The sequence below is a fragment of the Rhinoraja longicauda genome, chromosome 28 (assembly GCF_053455715.1).
Source record: "Rhinoraja longicauda isolate Sanriku21f chromosome 28, sRhiLon1.1, whole genome shotgun sequence".
NCBI lineage: Eukaryota > Metazoa > Chordata > Chondrichthyes > Rajiformes > Arhynchobatidae > Rhinoraja > Rhinoraja longicauda.
Genome location: NC_135980.1, coordinates 15,592,821 through 15,606,000, shown reverse-complemented (window position 1 = coordinate 15,606,000; position 13,180 = coordinate 15,592,821). Strand labels below are relative to the sequence as shown.

The following is a 13,180-nucleotide window of genomic DNA, read 5'->3' as shown; positions in this document are numbered from 1 at the left end:
GAATATACATCAATAAAACTTCCGAAGGCTGTCAAACTCTCTCCGTCCTCATACTTTGTCAGTTCGGCTGGTTTGCACTGGAAATAACTGTACAGACAAAGAGAGCAAGGTTTATTTTCAGTAGCAGAGTACATGGGGAAGGAATTAGTAAAACAAGGGAATATCTATTGTGGGGCAGGACCAAATAACTTTAAAATGGCCATTGTGCTTCCTTGCATTAAATGTTGCTCACAGCAGGCCGCTGGGGCATGCTTAGCAGGCCAGACTGCATTAATAGAAAGGGAAAATGAACCAAGAGTTGCACTCTGACAAAAACTCTACAGGAGTGGCATATTACTTCCCATATGAACTGCAGTAAATGCTCATTATAATGGATCATGGGGGGTGGGGAAGAGGGGGCAGGTGGGTGGAATGGTCTCTGTTGTTGCCAATTGTCTCCTATAACATAGATAAGGTGACATTTTGGTTCGAGACTTCTTCAGACTCTCGGTCCGGAACTAGGCCCTGAATCCATGTGAGTTGACAGCAAGCCTGCAGGCGGCCGGGGGAGAGGTAAGAAATGGTGGAGTCAATGGTCGTGGCCCGCGTGCCGCCGGAGTGCATGTGGGGTGGCAGATGTGTGCTGGAAGTGGCCGAGGACGCTGTGTGGGCTGGCGGTGGCAGTAGTAGGTCCAGCCTGGAGTGGTCAGGGAGGCGATGTGGGTCGGGGGTGGCGTTGCCAGCCATCCATAGGTCCGTCCACTGTAACCAAAATCCGTTATAAAGAGGTCAGTTATAGCGAGGGTTTACTGTACAATGGATTCATTGGAAGGACAGGAGGAGAGTGCACCAATCTTCACAATGACGCCCCCTGCCTGTGGTTTTATGGAGCAAACGAGGATTTAATTCACAAACATGTCTCATCTGCCCACAACATTATACCTCAGCATTTTAAGAAGAGTTTTGATTCACAAGGAAGAGATGTTCTAAAGTGCAGACACTATGCCTCGATATTTACTCTTTAGATAAACGTTCCAAGTCTACCCATCTACTCCTTCAGACTGTAGATGCTAGTATAACCAAGTTACCAGCAGGAAGATGCATTGATTCAGAGGAGCCAGTGTCACTCCTTGGACCACAGCCGTGCAGAGATGGTCGGGCTCCACTCACTGGGTTGGCCATTGTCAACAAAATCTTTTGCTGCCATTTGTACAAAGTACACAGCTCTGGATCGCAGGCCACTCAACGTGTAGTTGGTTGGATTGCTGATCTCAATCTGTGGGACATAAAAGGAAGAATTTGTCCAAAGTCCAAAGGCAATGTGGCCACCGAGAACTATGGTATTGCTCAACGGTTTTAGTGTCGTTTAGTTTATTGTCACATGTACCGAGGGTACAGTGAAAAGCTTTTGTTGCGAGCTAACCAGTCAGCAGAAAGACAAAACATGATCACAATCGAGCCATTTACAGTGTATAGAAACATGATAAGGCAATTATTTTCAGTGCAAGGTAAAGCCAGCAAAGTCCGATCAAGGATAGTCCGAGGGTCACCAATGAGGTAGATAGTAGTTCAGCAATGCTCTCTGGTTGTTGTAGGATATTCGGTTGCCCGATAACAGATGGGAACTGTCCCTGAATCTTGAGGTGTGCGTTTTCAAACTTCTATACTTGTTGCCTGATGGGAGAGGGGAAGAGGGAGTGGCCAGGGTGCAATTCACCCTTGATTATGCTGCTGGCCTTGCCGAGGCAGCGTGAAGTATAAATGGAGTCAATAGAAGAGAGTAGAAAGGAAGAAGGGTCTCAACCCGAAAGGTCACCCATTCCTTCTCTCCAGAGATGCTGCGTGTCCCGCTGAGTTGCTCCAGCATTTTGTGTCTCTCTTTAAGAGAAGGAAGGTTGGTTTGTGACTGAAGTTTGTCTGAAGAAGGGCCCCAACCCAAAATGTCACCTATCCATGTTCTCCAGAGATGTTGCGTGACCCACTGAGTTAATCCAGCACTTTGTGTCTTTTTCTACATCTGTAATTAACAGCTGATATAAAAGTTCATGGAGAAAGGTGATAGTTTATATAATTATAAGAGGTATAGGTAGAATGGATAGAGTTTTATCCCAAAGTAGAAATGGCATGTAGTAGAAAGCATTAGTTTAAGGTGCAAGGGGAAAGTTTAAAGAAGATGTGTAAAGCAGGTTTTTTGTAATGCAGAGTGGTAGATGTCTGTTGCTGGAGCAGGGTGGGAGAGGAATAATAATAATAATATATTCCTTTATTCATCCCACACCGGGGAAATTTACAGTGTTACAGCAGCAAAGTGGATAGCAGGAGAGCAAGAGATCATTCATTATAAATAATAGATACATAGATTGTCATCAGTTTTCTGTGTGCTCTTAGCTGTTATTGTTGACTCGTCTGCTGGGTGCTGGTTGTGCGGTCTCACAGCAGCGGGAAGGAAGGACCTCCTATATCTCTCCTTCAAGCACTTGGGGTGAAGGAGTCCGTCACTGAAGGAGCTATTCAGTGCAGTGACAGTGTCCTGCATGGGATGGGAGTCGTTGTCCAGCAGCGATGTTAACTTTGCCATCTTCCTCCTCCCTCCCATCACCTGCACTGAGGAAGTGGTGGAAGCTGACACTGTATTACTTAAGAGACAAGAACATGCAGGGAATGGAAAGATTTGGAATATATGCGGGCAGTTGAAATTAGTTTAATTTGGCAATGAGATCGGGACAGACATAGTGGGCCAAAGAGCCTGTTCCTGTGCAGTACTGTTCCACGTGCAGGAAGGAACTGCAGATGCTGGTTTAAACCGAAGATAGACACAAAAAACTGGAGTAATTCTGTGGGAAAGGCAGCATCTCCAGAGAGAAGGATGGGTGACGTTTCAGGTCGACCCTTCTTCATACTCTGAAGAAGGGTCTTGACCCGAAATGTCACCCATTCCTTCTCTCCAGAGATGCTGCCTGTCTCGCTGAGTTACTCCAGCTTCTTGTGTCTATCGTCAGCACTGTTCTATTTTCTATATTTTATGAGACCATTCCCACACTATGTCGAGGCCCCACCACAGATCGATGTATGAACTCTGATCATTTTGATCTCCAAAAGACAAAAGGAGTCTAGAGCGTGTGGAGGTGAGACTGATTAGACAGCCAGAGGGAGTTGGAAGACTGGCGCAGCAGTTAAAACTGATCCCTTGAGGTCGGTAACTGTGCAGGTCAGGTATCAGAGGGAAACCAAGTCATGCAACTGTTGGTGAATGGGGTTGGGTCTGTGCCTGTGGGAGGTGCAGTTGGATGAAATAGTCACTGAGAAGCTGCATGGTGTCCTTCAACTCCACTTTGCTTCATCCTCTTCTTGCTCAGAAAGCGCTTACACTGTGGTTAGTTAAAAAGAAAACTTCATTGCAGTGGAGAATGTGAGGCATACAGCTGACCATGAACCCCAAGACCTGTTCTGTGAGCACGACAGTGTGGCTGGGACAATGGAGGTGATGTGTGAACAGCTCAAGCTCAGCCTTATCACATTTCACTCAGCAACAGGGTGGCACAGTGGCGCAGCGGTAGAGTTGCTGCCTTCCAGGCGGGTGCTGTCTGTACGGAGTTTATACGTTCTCCCTGTGACCTGCATGGGCTTTCTCCAGGATCTCTGGTTTCCTCCCACACTCCAAAGACGTTACAGGTTTGTAGGCTAATTTGCTTGGTAAAATTATAAATTGGCCCTAGTGTGTGTAGGGTAGGGTTAGTGTGTGGGGGATCGCTGGTTGGCGCGGACTTGGTGGGCCGAAGGGCCTGTTCCCTCGCTGAATCTCGAAACTAAACTAAACCGGCTACCCATGTTTGTGTTGTTTTTGCATTAGGGTCAAAACCAATGTAACAATCAAACAGCCCCATCACCCGGTAATCACCCTTTGTTTTGCAGTGGTGCTGCCACATAAATAACAGAGCAGACTACCAGGATAACACCATGGACCAGCACCATGCCTTACAGATGCAGCGTGGAATCAGGCCCTTAGTCTCACCGAGTCCGCACCGACTAACGATCACCCGTAAACCTGGTCTACCCTACACACTATGGCCGATTTACTGAGGCCAATTAACCTACAAATCCACACTTTGGGATGTGGGAGGAAACCGATGCACCCGGAGGAAATCCGCACGATCACAAAGAGAAAGTGCAGAGTTCCCGAGGTCAGGATCAAACCCAGGACCCTGCCGCTGTCAGGCAGTAGCTCTACTGCTGCACCACTGTGCCACCCTGACATCCCTCTAATGATGACAGAAAACATTGCTTTTACCATTCTGGGCCTGCCGGATCCTGCTTGCCAGTATTTGATTATATATTTCAGCAGGAATAGCTGTGGATTGGGCCAGGTTGCAGGAGGCTTCCATTGCAGCAGCAGCTTTTTACGTTGGTTGGGTATTGGAGAAAGACTGACATCAGCTGGTGGGTCTGGTTTAACTGAAAGAGAAAGACACATGTAGGATTCTTGACAAAAGCCATGCCCTTTGATTTGTGCAAACGCTAAATGTAAATAAATCTTTTGTTCAGTGTCTCGACTTACTGGTTTATGTACATTGGCTGACAAGTAACAATTTGTGGCTGAGAGGTCTGAGGTGACTTTTCTTTCCACACACACACAAAATGTGGATGTTGCCGGCCATGCTGGAGGCCTGACTGACTGCTCTCTCAAATTAACATAAATGTCTCTAATGCAAACAGCAAGGTTTTCCCAATTTTCCAAACAGCAGGGGAATCCTGATATCCCAGGAGTGAATTATGTCCCACCCATCATAGCACATTTTCTCATATTCCCTTTCGACACAAGAGCCGTTCAGCCCATCAGGTCTATGCTGGCTCTCAGAGCTGTCGCGTCAGTCCTATTCCCACACTTGTTTCCCTGTAACTCATTTCCTCTCACATGTACACCAACTCTACACTCATCTGCCCACCAGAGGCAGTGTCTAAAATTAATCATGTGGTGTCCTTTCCCGAAACTGGAACAATAGATTTTTAATGCAGATGCGTTTGCTGGCGAAACGTGTGTCACGTGGGTGAAGGTCTACATGGATTGACACGGGAATAGATTGACTCTGCCACGTACTTATCTTCTCCACAATGAATTCTTTAATGGTGGATCGGGATCCCAGGGGGTTTGTTGCCGTCACTGTCACCTTGTAGGGAATCTTCGAAAATAGTTTGATGTCCTCGATTGTACAGCTGCCCCGCAGCGACCCCGCACTCGAGCAGGTTTTCACATGTTCTGTTCCATAACTTTCAGAAATATGGGAATGTTATTGTGCGAACGAGAACCAGAGAGCATGTTTAATTGTCATAAGCGCCAGGAAATGTACAATGAAATCCTTACGTACTGTAGCTTTACAGGCACATTAATGTGACAACATAACAAGTAACTGTACAATAGACAATAATAATAATAATAATAATAATAATGTATTTTATTTATATAGCGCTTTTCATATACTCAAAGATGCTTTACAGAGATTTAGAGAACATAGGGAAATGAATAAATAGATAAATAAGTAAATAAATAAACGAACAGAGAAAGGAGACAGAAGGTGAGGTGACCTTCAGTGGTTGAAGGCAGTACTGAACAGGTGAGACTTCAGCGATGTTTTGAATGTGGTTAGTGTGGAGGAGTCTCTAACGGTTTGGGGTAGTGAGTTCCATAGGGTGGGAGCAGCGATGGAGAAAGCCGTGTCCCCCCAGGATCTGAGTTTGGTCCGGATGTGGGGGGATAGGAGATTGGCAGCAGCAGAGCGGAGGGTGCAGGTGGGAGTGTGCCTGTGGAGGAGGTCGGTCAGGTAGGATGGGGCCAGGTTATGGAGGGCTTTGTAGGTTATGAGGAGGATTTTGTACTGGATTCTCTGGGGGATGGGGAGCCAGTGGAGTTTATAAAGGACGGGGGTGATATAACCAATGATCCCATCATTTATCAATAATACTAGCTAACCAGATCATAATGGTGCAAACTGAAGTACATATTGCAACCTAAAGTCCATAATAAATCTTTGCTGAGGTAGGGTTGTGTAGTGTGGTTCAAGAGCCTGATGGTTAATGGGAAGAGGCTCTTCTTGAACCTGGAGGTCTCTCGGTTCTTAGATTCGTGTACTTTCTTTCCGTTGGTGGCAGCGAGATGGGAACATGGCAGGGCGATGTGGGTCTCTGATCATTTAACAGCCTTTTTGATTCAGCTCTTCCTATAAACGTCACCTATCCTTGTTCTCCAGAGATGCTGCCTGACCTGCTGAGTCACTCTGTGCCCTTTTGTGGATTAACCAACATCTGCAGTTCTTTCTTTCCACTTCTTCCTGTAGATCCTTTTGATGTTGGGGAAGTCAATACCAGTGATGGACCTGGCAATTCCCACCACTTTCTGTGGCCTCCGTTGTTCTTGTTTTTTAAATGAATTGGAAATCTTAATAGATGCTTATTCATTTGGCACCATAGGTTTTTGACTTCTCTTCGTGGGAGCTGGGCCTGTTTCAGGGGTAAGCACCAACTCATTGCTGCAGATAGACGAGGCAGACGGGGGATCATCCCTATTGCTGTGCTTCTCTCAGAGAAACTGCCAAAGGAAAGCAGCTCCTCGCACAGTGAGCAGAACAGGTCATCCCAAGTTGGTGCCAGTCGAAGGGCAGGTCAATCAGAACAACTACTGCGGAATAGCCTCGATGGGCCAAATGGCCCACTTCTGCTCCTATGACATAAACTTATGAACTTATGAACGAATTCCATGCGGGAAGGAGCATTCCCGATGTTTATGCGCTCCCTGCCTACAGATTCCAACCTCAGCCACCAGATTTTGTACCCCACCTTTCCTGCTCTTTCCAGCACTGCTCAGGGTAGTCATGCCCCTAGAGGAGGAGGTGCACCTTGCCAAGGGTAACAGAAGCCAAGAGAACACATTTCCAATCGTCCAGTCGCTTTTAAAAGACCCCATTCAGAGACCTCCACACACAATCATGTCTACAATTGAAATACTTACCATGCTTTGAGAAGTCTTTTATAAATCTGTCTTAATTTACTTTCCAACCATTAATTTTATGACCTAATGGCGTTCCATAAAGGCTTAATTTGAAGCATTGCTCTAAGATCATTTTCCTGGATCATTAAGTGTGTTTAACTTTGCGTATTCCTCATTATTTTTTTTTATTATCAAAAAATACTTTATTCAAGAAATAAATATATACAAAACATGTTCCTTCCAAAACTCCATCATTATTATCACCCTTTGAAGCTTCACAATTTCACTGTAGTTTCACTATTTCCTTTGCCTTTGGTCATCACACTTGTGATCAACCTTGTTGCTCTTTGCTGAACCTGCTGTAGCTTATTTTGACTGATCAAATACTTCAAACTCAAACAGTTCAATCCTTGTGGTCCCCAACTCAAGCTTGTTAATGGAACTGGGGCCAGCCTCATGATCTTGAGTAATGACCTGCCATCGGAGTCCGGCCACCGGACACTGTGCTCTGATTGGACTCAGGATCACTTCCCTGGAGATATTCCCAGCATCCTGTGCAGCATCCTGGTTTTCCCGAGGCAATGTTCCAAAGATTCCCTCCATACCTCCCTCCTGCCAGGGAATTGAAGATCCAGAAATGCCTATGTTGAGTGGATGTGGAGAGGATGTTTCCAGTAGTGGGAAAGACCAAAGGGCACAGCCTCGGAATAAAAGGGCAAACATTTGGAATGGAGCTGAGGAGTGAAGGCCAAGTCATTTTGGTATTTTTACAGTGAAGATTGATAAGCTCTTGGTTAGTAATTGTGTGAAAGGTCACAAGAGAAGGCAGGATAATGGGGTTGAGAAGAAAAAAATAGATCAGACACGATTGATTGCGGAGCAGACTCGATGGGCCGAATGGCCTAACTTTGCCCCTATTTCTTACCATCTCACACACAAACATGCCAGCAGGGAGATGTTCCCTGATTTGTTGTAAATCTATCACCTGTATGTGGTGCTAATCTCGGTGGGCAGGTTGGTTGGCTTCTCCAGATTCCAGGTGCAGGCCACGTTCAATGGGTAGCTTACTGACCAACAGCTGAGCTGAGGCTTTCCTGGGACATCTGTAAACAAGAATGAGGTCAATTGAGACGTGGAATGGTAGTGACCCAAATCCATGTCTGTGATCAGTAATTCAGAATCAGTAACATTGTAGTACTGTTAACAGATTCAGAGTCAGTAACAGATTGTACTAACTCCTCCATTCACATAGGTTGAATTTACAACTTTTTATGGCAACAACATTGACTCTATAGGATATTGTCCTCAAAGTGTGAATGCACCATTCACTTTGTGTGCCTCTCTTTGCTTGCACTGTACAAAATACTCATGGTGTATTTCATTCAGCTTGTTCCATAGATCCACCGCTGTGACTATCTACCCTATCTATGCCCCTCAGTCTCCTTTGCTCCAGCGAAAGCACTCAGCCTTTCCAGTCTCTCCTTACAACTCAAACCCCCCTGTCCCAGCAACATGCTGTGCATTGTACTTCATGCGCTCCAGTTTAATCACGTTTTATCAGGAGGGTACAATGTGGGTGTTAATTGTACACGGGGAGGGTACAAATTGGGAAGTTATAAATTGGTAATAGTGTAAATTACAGGGCTATAAATTACAATAGACTACATTTGGAGAGGTATATTATATTTACATTAGTGGAATGTAAAATTTGAGAGGAGTAAATTATGTACTGTATGAAGTGGTAAGGGTAACGTTAATTAAGGTGGTGTTAATTGCAGAGTGTGTGTTAGCTGTCGGGGTATAAATTGGAATTTACATATTGTGAGGTTGTACCTTGGAGATTATGTAAATTCAGAAGGTTTCAATTGTGGAGGTGTAAACCAGAAAGGTGTAACCTCAGGAGTTGTAATTTGGGGAACAGTTAATTTTCAGGAATGCAAAGGGATCTATGTTGAGGGTGTGTAAATCGGTGAGCTATAAATTGAGGAGGTGTACATTAAGATATATATTTTGAGAGGGTGTAAGTCTGACTGTCAGTGTTGTATATCCCGATGCTGTTGAAAGTGGGAGTTCGGTGAGCTCACATCGGTGAGCATGTGTGTGAGGAAGTCATAGAGTCATAGTTATATAGCATGAAAACAGGCCCTTCAGCCCAACTTGCCCAAGCTGACAAACATGCCCCATCTACACTTGTCCCACCGGCCTGCGTTTGGCCATAACCTTCTAAACCTATGTGTTTTAAACAATGTGATAGTACCTGACTCAACTATCTCCTTTGGAAGCTTGTTCTATACACCCACCACTCTTTGTATTAAAAAGTTGTCCCTCAAGTTCCTATTAAATATTGCCTCCCTCACCTTAAACCCTATGTCCTCTGGTTTTTGATTCCCCTACTTTGGGTAAAAGATTATGTGCATCTACTCTATGTAATCCCCTCATGATCTTCCTACACCTCTATAAGATCATTCCTCATCCTCCTGTGCTCCGAACAATGAAAGGCCTAGCCTGTTCAACCTCCCCCTCGAGCCCAGGCTCTCAAGTCCCAGAAACATCCTCATAAATCTTCTCTGTACCCTTTCCAGCTTAACAACACCTTTCCTATAACAGAGTGACCAAAACTGAACACAATACTCCAAACATGGCCTGAACAATGCCTTGAATAATCGTAACTTAACCTCACAACTGCTCTACTCAGTACTCTGATGAAGGTCAATGTGTCAAAAGCCTTCTTTACCACCCTATCTACCTGTGATGTCATTTTCAAAGAACTGTGTACCTGCACTTCTAGATCCCTCTACTCCTCACACTCCCCAAAGTCCGAAGATATAGTGCATCTAAAAGAAGGACCGTTTGGCAAATGGTGTTCCACTGAATGTACTTACATCCCAATAGCAAAGAGATTCTGCTGTAAGCGTTGCCTGTCACTAGGCTGTGGCAGCTGTACTCCCCTTCCTCGGATGGATGAGCACTGAAGATGGCGAGTTCATTTCCAGTCAGATTAACCTCTGTGGTCTCAGTGATCTGCAAGTTGTTCAACCTCCACTCTGCCGCTTCACTGCCTGAGATGTTGCAACTCAGAGTGATGTTCCTCCCAATCTCCCCATAGTACGTGACAACACCTTTAAATGCAACCAGGAAACACCACCAGCTTTAATGACAATCAATAATTAATGCATGTGTAAATCAAAAAAAATCTGCCAATAATGGAAATCTGAAATAAAAGCAAAATGTGCTGGAATTACTCAACAGGCCAGGCCACATCTGTGGGAAGAGAGAACGGATTAATGTTGTAGGTTGAAGACTTGGCATTCTTGCTATGTCGTCAAAAAATGAGGAGGCTTATAGCACTAGTATGGATGTAGGTAAAATGGTCATGGATCATTTTCTTTTCTTATCTTTCCGTGTCGAACTCAATGTCAAGTTACACCAATCTCCCCAGCCTGCATGGAATGCATATCTCTCCATTCCATGCTTATCTGTGTGCCTATCTAAAAGCCTCTTGCTACAAGATATCCAATCAGCTTGTGTTCAGACTCTCCAGCCTTCCTTTCTGGAAACAAGAACGGAAAATAATCTGTGGCTACTTTACCGACACCCATGCCGATGTTGAAAGTCCTCCTCGGTTCCCTACAGCATAGCAAGAATGCAAAAGGCATGAAGCATGCAACATTTCTGGTGTGTTTGTTGGAGGTGTCAAGCGGGTGCAGATAATTACTCACCAGCCATGATGTGTTGACCCTCTACTGCACCACTGGTATTTAGCAGCACCATCACAGCACAAAGGATGACAGGGAGCTCCATTTATAGCTTGGAGACCTATATGTGGATCAGCAGCCAAAAGATCTAAGTCACCAAATTAGCACAATTAATACATTGTGGCAATCACCTGCACACCACTATTATGCTCGAGGGAGACTGTAAGGTAGAGTATAGCCACTACTACAGTGAGGCGAATGGAACAAAGTTCCACTGATCAGAGAGACCAGCGGCAGAGTGTGACAGCACATGGTACAGAGGATGGTATACAAATGAATCCAGAGGCAGCTGAAAAACTGGCTCAGTTCTATAACCTAGTTACCTAGTTAGCGTGGATGGATTGGGCCAAAGGAGCTGTATTTGTACTGTATGACTTTATGAGCTGTTCTTGCTGATACATACTGCCTCCCATTCTACCAGTTCCTCAGTTATAAAATCCTTGCCTTTATTTTCTGGATCCAGCCACGTCTCACCCTCCCACTCCGCAGTCTCTGTAGCCTGTTCCAGCCCCTCAAACCTTCCAGGTAAGTGCACCCTGGCCATTGTGGCCTCTGTGCATTCCCTAGTTTAACCTCTCCACAACAGCAGCCATAAAGCACTGACATTCCACAACTCATCCCCTAGATTTCTTCACACACTCATATTAATGGTATTCCTTAATTTCTATCCCTTTGGCCAAACCTTTGTAAATTTCCCCTGAAACCTTCTTTAGCAGCTCAGTGTCAAATAATGACATTTTGTTTCGGTATTGCAAGTTGTGTGTTGTTAGGATGCTCTTAGCAAAACTGAATGGTATTAGTTAGGTTCTTAGTGAAAATGAGCCAACAGCATAAGCTGTCCTGGCTTTCATATTGGTGTCTGATGGCAGGGATGTTGGTTAGGAAATGTTACAATCATTTTTGTGGTATCCCGCTCTGAAACATCTCTGAAGAGTTGTCAGGATTCATTCACCATCTATTATTCCCGGCCTGATGTTGGCAAAGAAAGGCCAAATCAAACAGCACTAAATTTCCTAGCAGGCACATTAACAGCCAAGAAATTGTTAGTAATCTGGGAGGCTGTTTCTTCCTAAAAAAGAACATTTGTTGAATTGATTGTCTGCCATTTTAGGTGCAGATAATTTACTACATTAACACAGCCAAATTGCACTGTAACAAAGTTCACAATCTATTATGCTTTATTGTCATGAGTGCAGAAATACCATTATATAGCTGAGCACATTGTTAAATAATTATAAAGAAATACACTGAACATACTGGCCATGTGTACTGACCGGCTAAGTAGTCTGGAGACTGAAAAATAAGTGCAGGGAACACAATGTACACCACTTCCTACAATCTGGAACGAGAAAAAATCCTTTCCAACTCACGTCACTGCATTGTATCCCTACACTAACAAAATGTAACTTCAACAACAAACTTTCCAACATTTTCAGGAGAAGTAACTCCTTCAATTTTGTTTTGCAGCTGTAAAGCTCAATTGTATCGAAATGTTTTAAACCATTAACTGGTAGGACCACATCGTTTTACTTGTTTTACTTCATCTCCTCAATGCTTCAACTTCTTTTCAATGCAAAACTAATTGCAAAATTCAATTGCAAAAGCAAATATCAAAATCAAAATACTTACTCTTTCAGGGAAGGAGTTGGTAAAAGGTTTGCTGCAATACTCTCTGCCCTTTATCTGCTGCAAAAGGTTGAATTCAAAATGCAGAATCAACCTAGTTTTACTTGACAATTATTGACAAATTCCTAAGTAATTACAAAGATTTTGTTTCCTTATTTAGATTGTGATTAACCATTTGAGTTTGCCAGGAAGTTTACTGTGGCTTAATCTCTACATAAACAGCTATAAATTACTTCCTTCTGAAATAATGTCCTCCCGAATAAATCAGTCCATCAAGTTCACCATTCAATCATAGCTGATCTATCTTTCCCTCTCAACCCCATTCTCCTGCCTTCTCCCAATAACCTGTAGCACAGTGGCGCAGCGGTAGAGTTGCTGCCTTACAGCGCTTACAGTGCCAGAGACCCGGGTTCGATCCCGTCTACGGATACTTGTCTGTAAGGAGTACGCACGTTCTCCCTGTGACTGCATGGGTTTTCTCTGAGATCTTCGGTTTCCTCCAAAGACGTACAGGTTTGTAGGTTAATAGGCTCGGTATAAATGTAAATTGTCCCTAGTCTGTGTGAGGATCGTGTCAATGTGCGGGGATTGCTGGTCAGCGCGGACTCAGTGGGCCAAAGGGCCTGTTTCCGTGCTGTATCTCTAAATAAACGAAACAAAATAACCCCTGACACCCTTACTAATCAATAATCTGTCAATCTCCCCCTTAAAAATATCCATTGATTTGGCCTCCACAACCGTCTGGGCTGAATTTAAATCTCCTGGGTCAGTCTATCATAATGGGCTTTGTCAAATACTTTACTAAAGTCCATGTAGGTAACATCCACTACCCTACCCTCAT

The 13,180-nt window shown here is 44.3% G+C and overlaps 1 protein-coding gene across 1 annotated transcript; it reads right to left on the bottom strand.

The window, feature by feature from the left end:
* Positions 1 to 15: 15 nt before the first annotated feature.
* LOC144607308 (interleukin-27 subunit beta-like) lies at positions 16 to 12,397 on the bottom strand. Its single transcript, XM_078424053.1, has 8 exons — positions 12,343 to 12,397; positions 10,678 to 10,774; positions 9,841 to 10,077; positions 7,944 to 8,061; positions 5,075 to 5,244; positions 4,268 to 4,431; positions 1,068 to 1,255; positions 16 to 87 (listed from the first exon to the last, which is right to left on the bottom strand). Exons 2-7 carry the CDS (start codon positions 10,757 to 10,759, stop codon positions 1,103 to 1,105), a joined length of 924 nt encoding a protein of 307 aa, XP_078280179.1. The 5' UTR covers positions 10,760 to 10,774; positions 12,343 to 12,397; the 3' UTR covers positions 16 to 87; positions 1,068 to 1,102.
* Positions 12,398 to 13,180: the final 783 nt, after the last annotated feature.

What these genes read in the sequence shown, in the direction of transcription:
- LOC144607308 (XM_078424053.1), bottom strand. Translation starts at nt 10,759, where the DNA reads ATGGAGCTCCCTGTCATCCTTTGTGCTGTGATGGTGCTGCTAAATACC. An exon ending in GAGATTAGCACCACATACAG is followed by an intron (nt 5,245 to 7,943) that starts GTGATAGATTTA and finishes TATTTCTGAAAG; the next exon opens with TTATGGAACAGAACATGTGA. An exon ending in ATTCATTGTGGAGAAGATAA is followed by an intron (nt 4,432 to 5,074) that starts GTACGTGGCAGA and finishes TTTCTCTTTCAG; the next exon opens with TTAAACCAGACCCACCAGCT.